Raw genomic sequence first — 14,896 nt, forward strand, 5'->3', positions numbered from 1 at the left:
GGATAGTTGTACAAGGGCTGTGTTGAGCAGAAGTGGGGGTCTGCCCATCCTGCTGGCTCCCTCACCAGGGCAGAATTCATTCCTGAATCCTCTGTAGGTCTTGCCAGTTCTTTTGGGACTATATGTATGTCTTAGGGGACTGCAGATGTTCATTATCAGCCACCTGCAGCTCCCCAGAGGAGAAAGGAGATGCTGGGGCTGAGCAATGGTGGTGCTTTCACTCATTTTCTCCTCCGTTCGCTGTCTTGAAAGAGAAGGAGGAGCCTGTCCCTTTGGAGCCCTGTGTCCCTCGCTCCTCTTCCCTAGCTCCTTGCAGTGTTGACCTGCGCCTTGCCAGGTAATGGAGATGACCTTAACGTGGTGATTGGTGCTGCCCTCTCTGCCTGTCTTGCACCCAGAAGTGCTGAGGACTTGCCCCTTGGGTGAGTGAGGTTGGCCAGCTGCTTCCCAGCCAGCTTGGCCCTGCTCCTGGCCTCAGCTGCTCCCCCTCCTCAGCTTTTCCTGGAAGGACCTGCTGCTGTCCCACCTCAAGCAGGGCCGAACGGCTCCGCTCTGCAGCCGTTGCTGCCCTTCAGCCAGGTGGCCAGACCCATCCCGTCCCTCCTGGCAAGGCACATGCTGAGCTAGGGGCCCGGGGCTAGCACCAGCTCTTGCTGCTTGCCCCGGGGTGCTGTGCCCTGCCCCAGTGTCTGCCCCTCCGTACTGGGCTCACATCTGTCCCACCACGCTACTGACCAAATCTCAAACTTGTTGCGAAAAAAAGTGTATTTTCTTTTTTTCTTTTTGGTTTTACTATTCTGTTTTCTAATGCAATGTGTCGAGTGCTGCCTGCTGGGGCAGTGGCTGGTGCTGCCTGCTCCTGTGGTTTCTGTCTGCTCTGTTCAGGTTCTCTGTGAAGGAAGTTTGGAAGGGGTGGGGGGTGGTATTTTTTTTTGTTGTTGTTTTGTTTTAGGGCTTTTTTTTTTTTCTTTTTCTTTTTTCCTTTTTTTTTTTTTTGGAAACAATGAAGGAAACTTAATCGGTTTGAAAAACAGCTGAGCTGTAGCCTCTGCCTCTGTCTGTCTGTGCGTGTTTCCCTCCTGTCCCCCACAAAAAACCAGGCTGCTGCCCTCCCCTGGCAGCTCTTCAGCCCCCGTGTCCTGGCTTTCATGGCGTGGCCAAGCCACCCTCTGCCATCTGCGTCCTGCTGGGGCCTGGCAGGCACTGAAATGACGCAGGGGGTTGAGGAGAAGACTGCAGCCTGCCCTGGGCAGCAACAGCCCGTGGGGCACAACTGCCTCGCTGCAAACAGTGGTGCCTTCCCGAGGTAAGCGGCCTGGCTCCCCGAGCCTTTGGTGCAGGTAAGAGGAGGCGGGAGCAGGAATTTGGAGCACGCTTTATTGGAGTCGAGCGCAGATGAACAACTTCAGAGCCCACGTGCAGGCGCTGCGGAGCAGGGGCCGAGCTGTGCAAGCACGGCAGCGAGAGCCTGGGCTCCGTGGGCCAAGCAACTCCTGGGCAGGGCTGGGGGGCCTCGAGATGGACATTAGCATGGTTACTTGCTACGGACCTAGTGACCACTTCTGCTCTGAGGAAGGGGAGCCTCTAACCTGGCCTGTGCTTTGACTGCTGCCTGGCACACATTGCTCTGCTGGGCCCTGGTGCCCCACCACCACGTGGGCATCCCGAGGGGCCCTCAGGATAAGGCTGCCCTTCTGGCTTGAGCTACAGGGCTGCAGCATGAGCTGGCCAGCCCGATGCAGAAGCTACGGGCATGGCAACCTTCCTGTACCTGGGAACCAAAACACCACTGGAGGGCCAAGCGCGGGAGGAGTGGAGCGGCTGGTGCTGGCTTGGCATCCCCCTCTTACCTTCGTGGTTGCTCCAGGAGTGCTGTTGGGCAGCAGGGACTACGACAGGCTGCGAACCTTTAGGGCTGGGGTGTTTGGCCAGGGCGCTGGGGCTCTGCTTACCTAAAGCTGTGGGAGCTGGAGCTCAGGGAGCCTGTGGTTGTTCTTCTCCCCAGCTTGCTTGGGTGCTCTGAAGCAGCTGGGTCCTTGCTGGGCTGTTCTCGGGGCTCAGCTGAACCAAGCGTGACCCAAGCTTTCAAGCAAACCTCTCCCTGCCCTCTCGGTCTGCTTGGCTTGATGATGGTGAAGGAGATGCTGGAGGGGCGCAGCGAGCTGCGAATGCCCGGCTCAGCAGCACGGCACTGCCTCTGCTCCCTGCTTTTTGCTTGGCACTGGGCGCTCAGCGACCGCCGCGGCCTTCCCTGGCTTTGCTGGGCGCTGCACGCTGGGTTTCGCTCAGCCTGGGAGAGCTCGTAAACTGGCTGAAGAGAGCTAAGGCCCGCAGGGGCAGCACGGGGCTGGCTGGCGAGCCGGGGCCTCTCCGCTGGGTGCCACGTGGGAGCTCTTGGGAGCCGTGGCCGGGGCTCGCGTGCCCTCCTCCCACAAGGCTCCTGCGGGTGCCTCCAACGCAGTCCTGCTGCCGGGGAGCGGAGAATCGGGGAAGGCAGGGAGGGCTCAGGAGGACTCGCTCAGGGAGAGAGCCTGCAGCTGCCCCTCGGGGCCCGTGAGCTCCGCATCATCCCGGCTGCTATCCAGCGTTTCCGACCCTTCAAAGCAGCCTGAGTCCCGGGGAATGTCCCCTTTGGCGTCCGTGGGGGAAGGCTGGGCTTCAGAGCTGTCTCCTTCCTCTGTCTCACTTGCTGCTGGAAGAGATGAGTCAAAGTTAGCGGGCAGCAGCTCCCTGCTCACGGAAGGTCGCGGGGCAGCCTGGCGTGGGGGGCACAGCCTGATGTGGGGTCCCAGCCGGCCGCCCTGGACCGTCTCTTACTGTCATAATCCAGGAGCAGCTCGGCAGCTGTGAGCAGCTTGGCACGGTGCTGAGGGTCTGTGATGTTCAGCTCGTTGAGGTGCGTCTCCCGCAGCTCCTTGAAGTCCTCCAGGGTCTGGTAGCCGTTCAGGAGCAAGGTGGAGGTGTGCTCCTAGGCGCCGAGAGCAGCGTGCTTGGTGGCAGGGATGTGGCTGCTGGTGCTAACCACGAACCCCGGTTCCCACCCCTCAGCTCCCTCTGCACAAGTGCAGGCTGTAGGAGCCCTATGTGTCCCTGTGCGGCAGCACTAGGGCATGAGATGGAGAGGCCCAGAGGGACAGGGCATAACGGGATGGGTGAAGAGGTGCTGGAAAGCAGACAGTTTCCTGTCTGCTTCCTGTTGCTGCTGTGGGAGCCTCTGCCAGTCAGGCAGGCTTGTGCCCACGTGTCCCTGTCGCACTATGGGCACTGGGTCTCACCTGCAGGTTGATGCGCTCCAACAGCTCGTGGAGGGTCTTGGGCTTGAGCCTCTTGCTCTTGCTGTGTCTCCTGCTCTTGCGGGCAGGGGCTGTCTCCTCCGGGATGACATCCACGTAGATGAACTTGAAGGAGCCCACCTTGTTGTTGAGCAGCCCTGTCCACGTGCCCACAGGCGGCTTCTCAATGATGCCAATGATGTCCCCTTTCTGTGTCAAGGAGAGGAGTGTGAGGGCTGGGAGAGCCACCAGCAGGCCGGGCACCCTTGGAGGTGTCCTCAGCCACCCTCCTGCCCATCCGTCCCCCTCGCCCCGTCCCTGGGCTGGTGGTGGGGTTGCTCACCCGCAGCTTCAGCGAGTCCTTGTCATAGGGGCTGGGTGTGAAGTCCGTGTGGACACGGGCCCGGCCGCAGAAGGGGCCGGCGTAGGCTGGGCCGCTCTCCTCCAGCCGCAGGCTGTCGCGGCTGGGGCCGGCGGGGCTGGCGGCCTCGCTGCCTGCCGAGGGGAGACGGGGCCGTGAGGGCCGGCCCTGGCGCGCAGGGGCCCTGTGTGGAGCTGCACTCACCGCTGGACAGCTGGCGGCCAAGGGCCGGGTGCCCATCTTCCTCCCCCTCCAGGTAGGAGAGGGGCACCTTGTCTTGGCTTGGCTCCTCTATGCTGCTGGTCGGGGACAGCGGGGATGGGGACGGGGACCCGTCCTCCTCCAGGTCTCCCTGCTGGGGAAAGGGGTTAGTGCTGGGCAGGGCCTGTGGGAGCAGGCGCTGCCGCCCCACACCGCCTGCCTCACCTTGCCCTCGGCTAGTGCTTTCACGGCCATCCTGCCCATCTTCCTGTTCATGGTGCGGGAGATGACGGCTCTCCACTTCTTGCTCAGCTTCATCCCGCTGCTCCGCGAAGCCTCCTCAGGGACGGCAGTGCTGGACTCATCCTCAGGGATCTGGGAGGGGGATGGAGAGTGGAGCCAGACCCCCCTGTTACCCACAGTCTGGGCTGCTGTAGGAGCCTTCCAGGCTCGCTGGCATCCCAGGACAGCGCCAGGGGACCGAGTCACTCTGGTGAACAGCAACTGCGGGGGGCTGCGGGTGTGGGGTAGGCATTGGAAGGCGATTTTCATAGGCGGGATCCCCACAGGAGTGGGATGCCACAGGTCCCAGGAAGGGGGGTCCCTGCACATAGGGCTGAGCACTCACATTCTCATCCAGGTTGAATTCCTTCTCAGTCACCCCGGGGGAGTTGACCTTGGCCTTGGCGAAGTCCTTGAAGCTGCTGGAACGCTGCAGAGAGAGCTGAGGGGAGGCAAAAAGGTGTGAGGGCATCTCCAACGGGCTGTGCAGGATTCATGCTGCTGCTGGGCACCTCAACAAGCCGAGGCAGTGACAGCAGTAAAGAAGCTGTGGCTGGTGCATCCTTCCTGGTATCTGTATCATGCTGTGACGTCCAGGAGCCACACAATGTTGGGAGCCTCGGGGGCCTGGACATGTGCCAGAGGGATGCAGAGAGTAAGAGCAGGTTCTGCTGCCTGCTGGGAAGGGCAGGTCCCTCAGCCTGAGCACCAGCCAAAGCCAAAAGCACCTGCCAGGCTTAGGGCTGGGAGCTGCTGCTCTCCACAAGGGACCACCATGTGAAAAGGATGTCTTGCAATTCCCAAATCATCTCTGGTTTTGGTGTTTTTACAGCAGTCTCTGCCCTGGCACCGGCTGTGGACGCTGCAGCGCAGGGAGCGGCGCTGCAGGTCGGGGGCAGTGCGAGCGCCGTGCTGACGCGCTGCTGTTGCGCCACGCGTGCTGGGCAGCTGCCAGCACCACCCCAGGGCGCCGCCGCGCAGCCGCTCGGCTCCGCACCCGAGCGCTCAGGCCCACCTGAGACCCCTCGCTGAGCCCAAGGGGCTCTGGAGCAAGAGCTGGGCCTCTCCTCCAGGCCTTATCCAGGTTTTCTGCCTGCAAGCCTTATCCCCCATGGTGGCCTGGCTGAAGGAGGAGTTTCCCCACACCACCGCCAACTTCAGTGGCAGCTGCGCGGGCTGGGGAGCCAGCCCGGCGCGCGCGGGCCTGGTCTTGGCTCTTTTTCACCCTTGGGCGCGCTCGCTGCACGCTCTCCGGGTGCTTCCCAGGGCATCGCCGTGCTGCTTAGCACTGTCGCTTTGGTTGGTGGGACTGGCGCTCGCTTCGGCTTTTACCACAAACGCAGCAATTTCCTCTCGCGGGTTGCCCTGCCCCTCCTCCCGCGCTCCTGCTCGAGTGGGAGGCGAGCGAGGCTGTCGGCGATGGCCCCAGCCCCACCGCTTCCTGTGCTTGTTCTCCTTTCTGTTGGCTCAGCCGAGCATCTTTTACTGCTTCTTTTTGTCACTTCTTTGGACAGCGCTGGCTTGGCTGGAAGAAACCTGGCTTCAAACATGGCTTTATCCCTGCCTTGACTTAACCCAGTAGGAACATCTCCAGTCTTCGTGTGCTTGGTTAGAGGAGGTGCTGGGGCCTCCACAGGGCTCGAGTGCTCTGAACCCTCCCCACCTCCGTCGAGCCTCTTGAGACAAAACGTCTTCATGCTCCACTGGGGCCATCAGTGCAGGGATGGCTCCCAGCTCCTGGGGCTGGTTTCCCACCCGGCCCAAGGGCCAGTGTGCAGCCACCTGGGCCAGCTGCTCCTGCCCCACGGCAGCTTCCTGCCCCCTCTGTGCCTGGGGGGACGAGCAAAGCAACTCCGAGAGGGAAGTGAGAGCAGTGGGTGCGGCCAGGCAAGGGAGGGGATGCCCGGCTGGGCTCTGCCACCCTGCGCTGCTGCTCTCCGGGCATCACGGCCCTGGGGATGTTTGATCCAGATTTCCCCGGCTGCCTGGGGAACTCCTCCCCTGAGGGGCCACTGGCCTCCACTGGCACTGCTGCCTGCAGGGCCAGGACGCCCCAGCGTCCGCGCAGCCCCCGCTGGCCCAGGCAGCTGCTGGGGCTGTGAAGCTGGTGGGAGGCCCAGAGGCGGCCCCGGCGCTTGGTGCGGCGCTGCCTCGGGAAGCAGCTGGCGCACGTGACGGTGCTCCCACCTCAACCGCAAGCACCTTGCTGCAAGCGCTGCGAGGGCCGGCAGCCGCACACCCAGCAGCCCCCGCGCGCGTCACCGCAGCCCGGAGCAGCCCGGAGCAGCGAGCTCCCTGCCCCCTCCCTCTGCAGCCGCCTGCGCCCCGGCCATGGCGTGGGGACCCAGTGCACTTGTGCGCCCTGCCGCTTCGCCACCGCTGCTGCCTGCAGCACCCCGAGGCGCTCTGTCCCCAGAGGCAGGTGCAGCAGCACTGCCGGGGCTGGGCCTCGCATCCCACTGGGGCTGGGTACCGCGAGCAGGATGCAGTCATGGCTTGGGCTGAGCGTGCCAGCCCGCCGGGATGCGCAGAGCTCGTCCTGCACCCAGAGCTGCGCGTGTCCAAGCTGCCCGCTTGCACCAGCTGGGTCCTCCTGCTCCCCATCCCCAGGGTCCCGCTGAGCGCGGGACGGGCAGCCCGGGCTTGGCGGGCGCCGATGCTGCCAGGCCCCCGCGGGTGCTCACCTTCCTGTGGCCCGGCTCCTTGTCGCTGGCGTTGGAGGGCTTGCGGCGCAGCATGGCGCGCGGCCGGGGGGCCGGTGGCCGAGCGCTGGGGACAGCAGCTGGCAGAGCACGTAGCGCGCGCCGGCACAGGCGCCAGGAAGCGCACAGGAAGCTGGCGGTCACATGAGAGGTGCTGGTGGCGGCTCGGCCCCGCAGAGGCTGCCTGGGGCAGAGGGAAGGAAACCTCCTCGAAGCTGCCTCCCTGCCCGGGGCCCCTCGGGACAGCAGGTGCCCACCGTGCACCCCGGTACTGCCAGGCCCCAGGTGCGAGGAGAGTCCCTCGGCCAGGCTGCTGCAGGAACCGTCTTCCCCATGAAAGGTCACGGACCTGCTGTCCACCATGTCCCCACTGTGCCCACCAGGCTTGTCCTCCTCGGCAGCACGTGGCACCCAGGCTCTCCCTGCCTGCTGCTGTGTGTCACCTGTGTTGTGATGTCCTCTGTGCCTGCGAGGCCTCTGCAAGTCCCCAGGTCTTCCCTGGGCTGTGCCTGGGTGCAAGCTTTGGAAGGGGATGTGCACCCCAGCACCCATAGGGCCACCAGCGGCCTGCTCTGGTCCAGGTGGCTCCCCTGCACCACTTACTTAAGGTCCCCCATCTCAATGCGCTCTGCTCAGGGCAGGTCGTGTGGTCCAGGTGGCACCTATAGGTCTGGCCCCATGCACTCCCCCAGCCCCACACACCACCAGCAGAGCGGCGATGCCCAGGGCTGCCACAGGGCATCACGCTGACATACTCCCGCCCGCTGGCATTACTCATCTTTAATTGCATACAAGAACAGAAAAAAAAAGGAAGTAGGTGACGGGGAGAAGAAGCTCTTTGCTCCTGGCAAAGAGGAGACTGGGAATGGGGTCAGGGCTGCAGCTCACTGAGCAGTGCTGAGAGGAGGGAGGTGGCAGCCAGTGTGCCCAGGGTGGCGGCGGTGGTGGCGGCACTGCTTTGCAGGAAGGGCTCCGTGTTCCTCTGCAGCCAGGCGAACTCCTCCTCCAGCTGCTGCCGCCGCAGCTCCGGCCCCACGCGCTCCCGGATGGTCTCGTAGTAGGCATTCAGGTACTGGATCTGCAGCGGGGTTGCGCACCCTCTGGTTGTCCTTCTCCATTTGACCACCCTTGCATTGTCGCCTGACAGCCGTCCTAGCCCTGTCCCCTTGTCCCAGCCCGTGGGCCCTGCTGCATCCAGCCTTCCTGTGCCCCTTCACCTGCCCGGCTGTTTGCCCAACATGGTCCTGCTCACCCACCATGGTCACCTGCCCCAGCCCCATTCTCTTGCCCCCGCTGGCTCCATCTGCCACCCCATTTTCCCACTCCAGCGTGGCCCCATGTGCCCACCCTTGCCCTGAGCACCCGGTACCTGCTCCTTTGACAGGAGGTCAACATCGATGAGGTTGCGGTCATAGGGCACCAGGGACACCACCTCGAAGGTCAGGAATGGCTTCTCTGCAGTTTGGTGCTGCGGGAGGGAGACTGTGAGCCTTAGACCTGCCCTCAGAGAGGCCCCTCATCCCTCAGCTGGCACCGGGAGAGGTGACCAGAGCCACAGCCAAGGCCACCGTGGTGCGGCAGCCAACAGCCCTTGTCTCAGTGCTGGCTCACTTGGGCATTTGGTGCAAGGAGGGACACGTTACCTCAGTCTGCGCCTCCACCACAAGGGCAATGTCCTCGATGCGGATTCCAAACTCGCCATCCTGGTAATATCCAGGCTCTGATGGGGACAGGAAAGGTGCCCAACCAGTCGCAAGCCCCAGACCGGCCCCAGAAGAGAGCAGCAGACCACGGCCCCCTGTCTCCTCGCCTGGTTCCACAGCTCCAGGGCTGTCCCCAAGAGCGGATGTGCGGGCAGGACCTGTGTGGGTATACGTACCGATGGATGTGAACATGCCCTTCGTCAGTGGTATGTTGTTGGACTGGAAGCCCACGGGCCCTGTGGAGGAAACGTGGTGGATTATGGCTCCTGGGAATGGCAGTTCCCGAAGGACCATGCAGGGGAGGGTCTTGACACGATGCAGCTGCTGCGGGGCAAAGAGCTGCATCACGCAGAGCCCTGCAGCCTGCAGGATGCTCACGCACAGCGAGAGAGACTTAGCCGAGCTCCGATGGGCTCTGTGTGACCCACCACCACCTCTGTCCCTCCTCAGCACTGCATGGGGCGGACCCAGGCTGCAGCGGGTCAGCAGCACCTACACTCATGGACCGACAGGAAGTTTCCGATGCCGTGGCCGGTCCCGTGGCCGTAGTTGAGCCCGACTTTCCAGAGCGCCTGGCGGGCAAAGGCCTCCACTGTTCTTCCTGTGGGATGGGGCCGCAGAGAGCTGGTGAGGGCACCCGCCGGCCTTGCTCTGCTCAACATCCTTGCAGGCCTGACCCACCGCAGACCACCCACACGTGGCCCAGCACCCACCTGCCGTGTCGGCGGGGAAGACGAGGCGGGACAGGTCAATGTTGCCCATCAGCACCCGGGTGTAGGCTTCCTGTGAGGGATGCGCAAGCGGCTTAGCACAACCTTCCCCCAGCCGCCCTCCTGGTGTGTCCTTCCCTAGCCCCTGATGTGACGTTCTGTGGACCCAAGGCCAGGATCTGGGCACCACAGAGCGGTGCTGGGCAGCGTAGGAAGGGCTGATACCTTCTGGAATGGCGTTGGCACACCCCAGTGCATGGTGCGCGTGATGTCTGTCGTGCCGTCCCTGAGGAGAGGGGACCAAAGAGGGGCGACGTGGCCCCAGCATTGGCTCCGGCAACCCCATTGCCCGCAGCGCTGGGCACAGGCTGCTGTCACCCACCGGCCGCGCTGCCGGGGGCACAGGGAGACGGGCGGCAGTGCTGGAGCTGACGGAGGCGAGGGGACAGCGCTACGCACAGGTATTGCCCTCCGGTGTCGGACAGGTACAACTCGTCGACAGAGAGCTGGCGGCTGCTCACGTTGGATGGGCTGGCGGGGAAGGAGGGTCACGCAAAGGGAGGCCTCAGAGCCCGCTCACCCACTCCCTGCCGCCGCTGCCGGCCCGGCCACTCGGCCCTGCCGTACCTGTAGTGGGCAAGCGCTGCGTTGAGGCCGCTGGCCGAGATGGACTCGAAGCTGGGCCCCCGGTTGTGCTCCTGCGCCCTGAAAGGCAGCAGGGAAGGAGACGCGTGGGCACTGGCAGCCCTTCCAGATGCAGCACAGTGAGAGGGCAGCCGTTGGCCAGTGGCACTCACTGGCGGAGTGCATCCATGTGCTGTGCCCCTGAGAACTCATCCACCAGCCCTTGCGGGACCATCTTCTCCAGCCACAGCAGGTACTGGATGACCGCCACAGCATCCCGCACCTGCGGGCAGCCCAGTAGCATCAGAGGGAGCCAACTGGCATCCCAGAGGGCCTCAAGATGCCCTAGTTCTGCTCCTGACAGACAAGATAGGTCAAAGCCTTACATGAGCGGCCCGCAGTAACTCCTGCTCCTTGGCATTTTTCACAGCCTTGGCTGTCATCACTGGGGAGTAGCTGTCCTCCAGGAGCTTCTCCTGCAAAGGCAGCCTGGGGATGGCACAACCGGGCATGGCCAGCCTCCCTGCCCAACCTGAGGACTGCTGCAGCATGTCCCATGTCCTCACAGCTCTATGGCATGTGCTGGCTCTGAGTCCGGGCACAGCCCATGTCCGCAGCAGTGAGGCTCCGTGGCCCTGACCTGGCTCGGGCAGGTCTCTCTGGTGGACCTGGCGGTGCCTTACCTGGGGGATGACTCCATAGAGGCCGTAGGTGGTGTACTCGGTGCCGAGCCAGATGGTGACGTTGCCCTGGGCATAGGCACGGACGTGCTCACGCACCTGCTCGTACTCCTGCAGCTCCACGCACAGGGGCCCCGGGCAGCCTTCCTGCAGGGACTGCTGAGCCTCCGCCGTGAGGCGTGTCCCGTCCACGAACAGCCTGGGGACAAGGTGTGCAGCTGGGCAGGCACGACCATGGCTTGTTTGGCCTCCAAGCCCCATCTGTGCATGGGGCACCGGTAGGGAGGAGGGTGCTAGGCACTGGGCAAGGGGCTGCAGAGGGGCTGAGGTGGGAGGATGGACCTGGGTAAGATGTGGGATGTGCAGGGGAACACGGTGTGGATGGGCGCTGCAGGACATGGCGGGCATGTGGGGAGGGGGTAGCTGGGTCCTAGGTGCATCTTAGGTGCTGATCCCAGAAGGGAAGAGAGCCGAGAGCCAAGTGTCAACCACCCCATGGGGACACGCTGCCCACCTTATGCTGGTGCTGGTCAGCAGCGTGTAGGAGTAGAAGACAGGGTTGTAGGGTATGTCTTCTCCACGGAGGTTGAAGAGCCCTGTCAAGAACCAGATGTCAGAGCCTGTGCTCACCGGCTTCCCCAGGACCCCTCTGGCCCTGTCACTCGTCAGGGCAGGGTCCATGGGCAGCGGGGTGGCTGGGGCCCCGCCGTGGAGGTGACTGCGCTGGCTGCTCACAGGCCGTCTCCTCCAGCCCTGAGAGCAGCACGGCCGTGGGGCTCCGCACATGCTGCTCCATCTGCTGCCGGATGCCTGTCACCTTCTCCTGCCAGCTGCTCCCTGCGAGGACGGTGAGAGCTCAGCTCAGCATTGGGGTCTACCGAGGTCCCCTTGGGCTGGGGGGTGCCAAGTGACAGCAAACACATGCCCAGTCCCCTTGGGAAAGATGGTGGCTGCACCTGTGAACTCTGCCGGGAGGCTGTAGATCTTGCTGGAGGCTGGAGGGGGTCTGTGGTCAGTCCACACTTGGTCCACGAGGTTGGTCTCCATGGGAAGCAGGGTCCTGCCGGAGCCGTGGAGAGCCTCACTGTAGCTGCTCCAGGTGTCTGAGGTGGGGAGCAGCCAGCGCTTAGGGGCACACAGCAAGGGTCACCTCGCTGCCACCTGGGCTCACTGCATCCTGGTGGGAGGGTGCTGCAGGTTGAGGACAGGCAGGTGTTGTGCCGTGGGTGACCTTACCGATGGAGAAGAGGAAGGGGTCCAAGCTGACGTTCCCGCCTGTAGGAACTGCCTCCAGGATCCACAGCCCGATGGACTCAATCCAGGCTGCATGAGAGAGCTGGGTGACACTGTGGGGCCCCAGGAGCTGTCCCTGGCTCCCCAGACCCATGGCTGGGCCCGGACGAAGCTGTGGCTGTGGACAGGGTGGCCAGGGGTGAGTAGACCCTGCTGGCTTCCCTAGCTTGCCCTGCACTGACTCGTCTTGTGCAGCTCCCAGTTGCAGTCCATCTGGCGTTCCGCCTGCGTCCAGTAGCGGCTGTCAGTCCACAAGGCAGCCTTGTGCAGCGTCACCACGGCAGTGCCTGGAGGGGACAGGGGGCCTGGGCATTGCTTCTTCCCCCGGGGGTGAGCGGGGACAGTCCCAGTCCCCAGCTCCACCTCCTGCACCGCGCAGGACCACTGGTGTGGAGGGGGGCACCTCAGGGATGGAGATGGGGCCACCTCCGTGGGGAGCTGGCTGGTGGCACAGGACGCTCTCACCTGCGGAGCCGCTGAAGCCGCTCACCCAGGCCAGGCGGGCATCCCGCTCCGATATGTACTCGCTCTGGGGACGAGGACAGAGCCATGAGCGGCGCCCGCGTGGGCCCCGCCGCAGAGCTGGTGCCGCGGGCCGCAGGGCGGGCGCTGCCTCACCATGTGGGCATCCGTGGCAGGCACGACGTAGGCGTCAACACCATGGGCCTGCATGGCGCCCCGCAGAGCCGCCAGCCGCGCCGTCGTCTCGGTGGCCGTGGGGGGCAGGTACTGGTGGCACAGGGGGACGCATGCTGAAGGGGGCCAGCTGCGGGCTGCCCCCGTCTCTCTGCGAGAGCCCTGGCGGGGTCCGAGCCTGAGCTCGGGGCGGAGGGGACGGGCGCCGCGGGGGCCACCTCACCGGCGGGTTGGCGGCGCAGTCCCTGATGTCGCTCCTGGGAGAGGCGGTGCCCTGCGGCAGGGCCGTGCTGCAGGGAAGGCCTAGGACAGGAGGGGTGGGGATGGAGCCCCAGCACAAAGCTGAGGGGAAAGCCACCCTTCTCGCTTGGGTTTACCGACACTGTGATTTCCGCAGGGCCTGGGCCACCCCCGCATTGGCAGTGCTGAGACAAGCTGGTCCCCAGTCCCTCGCCACCACACGGTGCCTGGCAAGCGCTCCGGGCGGGCAGTGGGATGTGCCTCACGCTTACCTCGAAGCAGGAGCACCCAGGCCACGATCCACCGAGCGCTGCGCATGGCTCCTCCTGGCGCCCCGAGCTGCTCCGGCCACCCTGAGCCTCCCAGGCCGGGACAGCGAGCAGAGGGAATGTGTCAGCAGTGCCTTGGGTGACAGGTCCCTCCTCCTGCACCTTTGTCCTTGGGGACAGAGGGGTGCTGGATGGGAGAGCCACGACCCATAGCAGATTAGAGCAGTGGGGGGGGGGTCGTTGTCCTCTTCACTGAGCGCTTCTCCTTGAAAGCAGATCCTGCCACGAGATAAAAAGTATCAGCAAAGTCAGCACAGAGTCCAAAGATCCCTTGGGAGCAGAGATGTGCCAGCACAGCCTGGCATGCTGCCACCACCCGGGGGACAAAATACAGCCTGGCATGTGAGGATGTGTCCTATTGCTCAGGCTGAGGGGGGGGGTCTGGATAGGACCATGGTGCAAGGCAGCATCTCTTTGCGGGGGGCAGGAGGGTCATTACCCACCCCATGTGGACCATGCATGCATGACCAGAGCTCTCCTGCATCCTTCCCGTGGCATCTTGCAGCCTGGGAACTGAGCACGGGCCACACGATTCCTGCACAGCCAAAGAGAGTTTCTCCGGGGCCGATTGAGTCACGGGGCTGGCGGGAGCGCAGCTCTCCCCGCGGGGCTGCCGTCTGCCAGCCCCCGGGCCCAGCCGTGCGGGTGCCGCGGTGCCAGTTGGCTCTGCGGGCGCGCGGCTCCGCGGAGAGCAGCCAAGCCCGCGGCGAGGCCCCTGCGCGGCTTCGCTGACCCTCATCGATGGTCATCACGAAATATCAAAGCTGGCGCGGGAAGATAAACTGCCCTTCCAGCAGCACATGCAGGCCAGGGAGCTCGCTGGCCTGTCTACACATGGCTTGATGGTCCGTGGGCAGTGCTGGTGGATGAAAATAGGCCCAGAATATTTATTTGTTCGTTTGATGTATGTATTTTTATATATCATTTATTTAATTATCATTATTTATTTATTTATTATTATTCTCTCTATTTATTGATTATTCTTCGTTCCGCTCGGCGGCTCCCGTTTCGAGACGGGCACCAAGGCCCGGGGGGGTCTCAGCCCCGCGGACCCCCGGGGCCGCCCCCTTGCCCCGCTCCGCTCGGCTCCGCCGGCCCGCGGCGCTGCGGGGACCGTCGCAGTGTCACTGGGCCCCTGCTCACCACGAGGTGGCACCACGACCTCGCCGAGGAGCCACGCCGACTCTTCCCCGCCCCGCCGTCAGGTCCCCGGGCCACCCTGTGGGTGGCAGGAGCAAGGGGATTCCCCCCGCCCCGTCCCCCACGGTGACAACTCTGCCAAGCAGGCGCTGGGGCCGAGGAGCACGAAGAGCTGCTGCTTCCACCCCTGCACTCACGTGTGTCCCCCTCCCCATGCGAGCTGAGCCCTGACGCACTCATGACACCCAGGCCCGCAGGCAGGAACAGCCTCCTGCTCCCCATGTGCAGCCGAAGCAGGAGGCAGTGGGGAAGGACCCCCCTGCAAGGGAGGGACACGTGCGCTCGTGCACCCCGGCACTGCCTGCGACTGCGCTGGCAGCAAAAGTTTCCCTCCGATGGGAATGCAGTCGCCATGGCAACGGGCAGGCCGAGCACTACTTCCCTCCTGGTAATTAGTGACATGTGTTAACGATGCTGCCTCTCCCCCACTTCCCTCTGTGCCTGGGAACTCGGCACCAGCGTATGCGGGGCAACGCTGGGAAGTGTCTACCCTCCTCCGCGCTGTTGTCCCCAAAGCCACCAGGTGCCAGGAGCCCCTGGGGACGCTAGGGACCCCCCACAAGCCACACGCTCCCTCCTCACGCCAAACAAGCAGGCGTAAACAGGACAAAACTCATCGGAAGGCGCACGTCCGCCGGGGCCCTTCCCGGCCGTTTCCTCGAA

The 14,896-nt window shown here is 64.1% G+C and overlaps 2 protein-coding genes across 3 annotated transcripts; both read right to left on the reverse strand.

Annotated features, from left to right (window-relative positions):
- Window positions 1-2,424: 2,424 nt before the first annotated feature.
- On the reverse strand, window positions 2,425-6,878 carry SASH3 (SAM and SH3 domain containing 3). Of its 2 annotated transcripts, none has more exons than XM_088527464.1 (8): window positions 6,801-6,878; window positions 4,463-4,558; window positions 4,060-4,209; window positions 3,838-3,985; window positions 3,616-3,767; window positions 3,276-3,482; window positions 2,818-2,968; window positions 2,425-2,692 (listed from the first exon to the last, which is right to left on the reverse strand). In XM_088527464.1, the coding sequence occupies exons 1-8, from the start codon at window positions 6,852-6,854 to the stop codon at window positions 2,505-2,507; spliced, it is 1,146 nt and encodes a 381-aa protein (XP_088383590.1). In that variant the 5' UTR covers window positions 6,855-6,878; the 3' UTR covers window positions 2,425-2,504. The 2 variants fall into 2 exon arrangements, with proteins under 2 accessions (XP_088383590.1, XP_088383589.1); XM_088527463.1 differs by having other exon boundaries at window positions 2,425-2,689; window positions 6,801-6,868.
- An 811-nt stretch (window positions 6,879-7,689) lies between these two features.
- On the reverse strand, window positions 7,690-13,022 carry XPNPEP2 (X-prolyl aminopeptidase 2). The gene is made up of 21 exons (XM_088527627.1): window positions 12,977-13,022; window positions 12,688-12,767; window positions 12,447-12,557; window positions 12,294-12,357; window positions 12,011-12,115; window positions 11,772-11,858; window positions 11,492-11,638; window positions 11,271-11,372; window positions 11,050-11,131; window positions 10,539-10,734; window positions 10,242-10,331; window positions 10,029-10,138; window positions 9,859-9,936; window positions 9,691-9,762; window positions 9,457-9,517; window positions 9,235-9,304; window positions 9,018-9,122; window positions 8,698-8,757; window positions 8,462-8,538; window positions 8,188-8,286; window positions 7,690-7,896 (listed from the first exon to the last, which is right to left on the reverse strand). The coding sequence occupies exons 1-21, from the start codon at window positions 13,020-13,022 to the stop codon at window positions 7,690-7,692; spliced, it is 2,049 nt and encodes a 682-aa protein (XP_088383753.1).
- Window positions 13,023-14,896: the final 1,874 nt, after the last annotated feature.

The sequence above is a fragment of the Tinamus guttatus genome, unplaced genomic scaffold (genome assembly GCF_059628265.1).
Source record: "Tinamus guttatus ecotype Peru unplaced genomic scaffold, ASM5962826v1 Tinamus_guttatus_pri_ptg000287l, whole genome shotgun sequence".
In the NCBI taxonomy this organism is placed as follows: Eukaryota; Metazoa; Chordata; class Aves; order Tinamiformes; family Tinamidae; genus Tinamus; species Tinamus guttatus.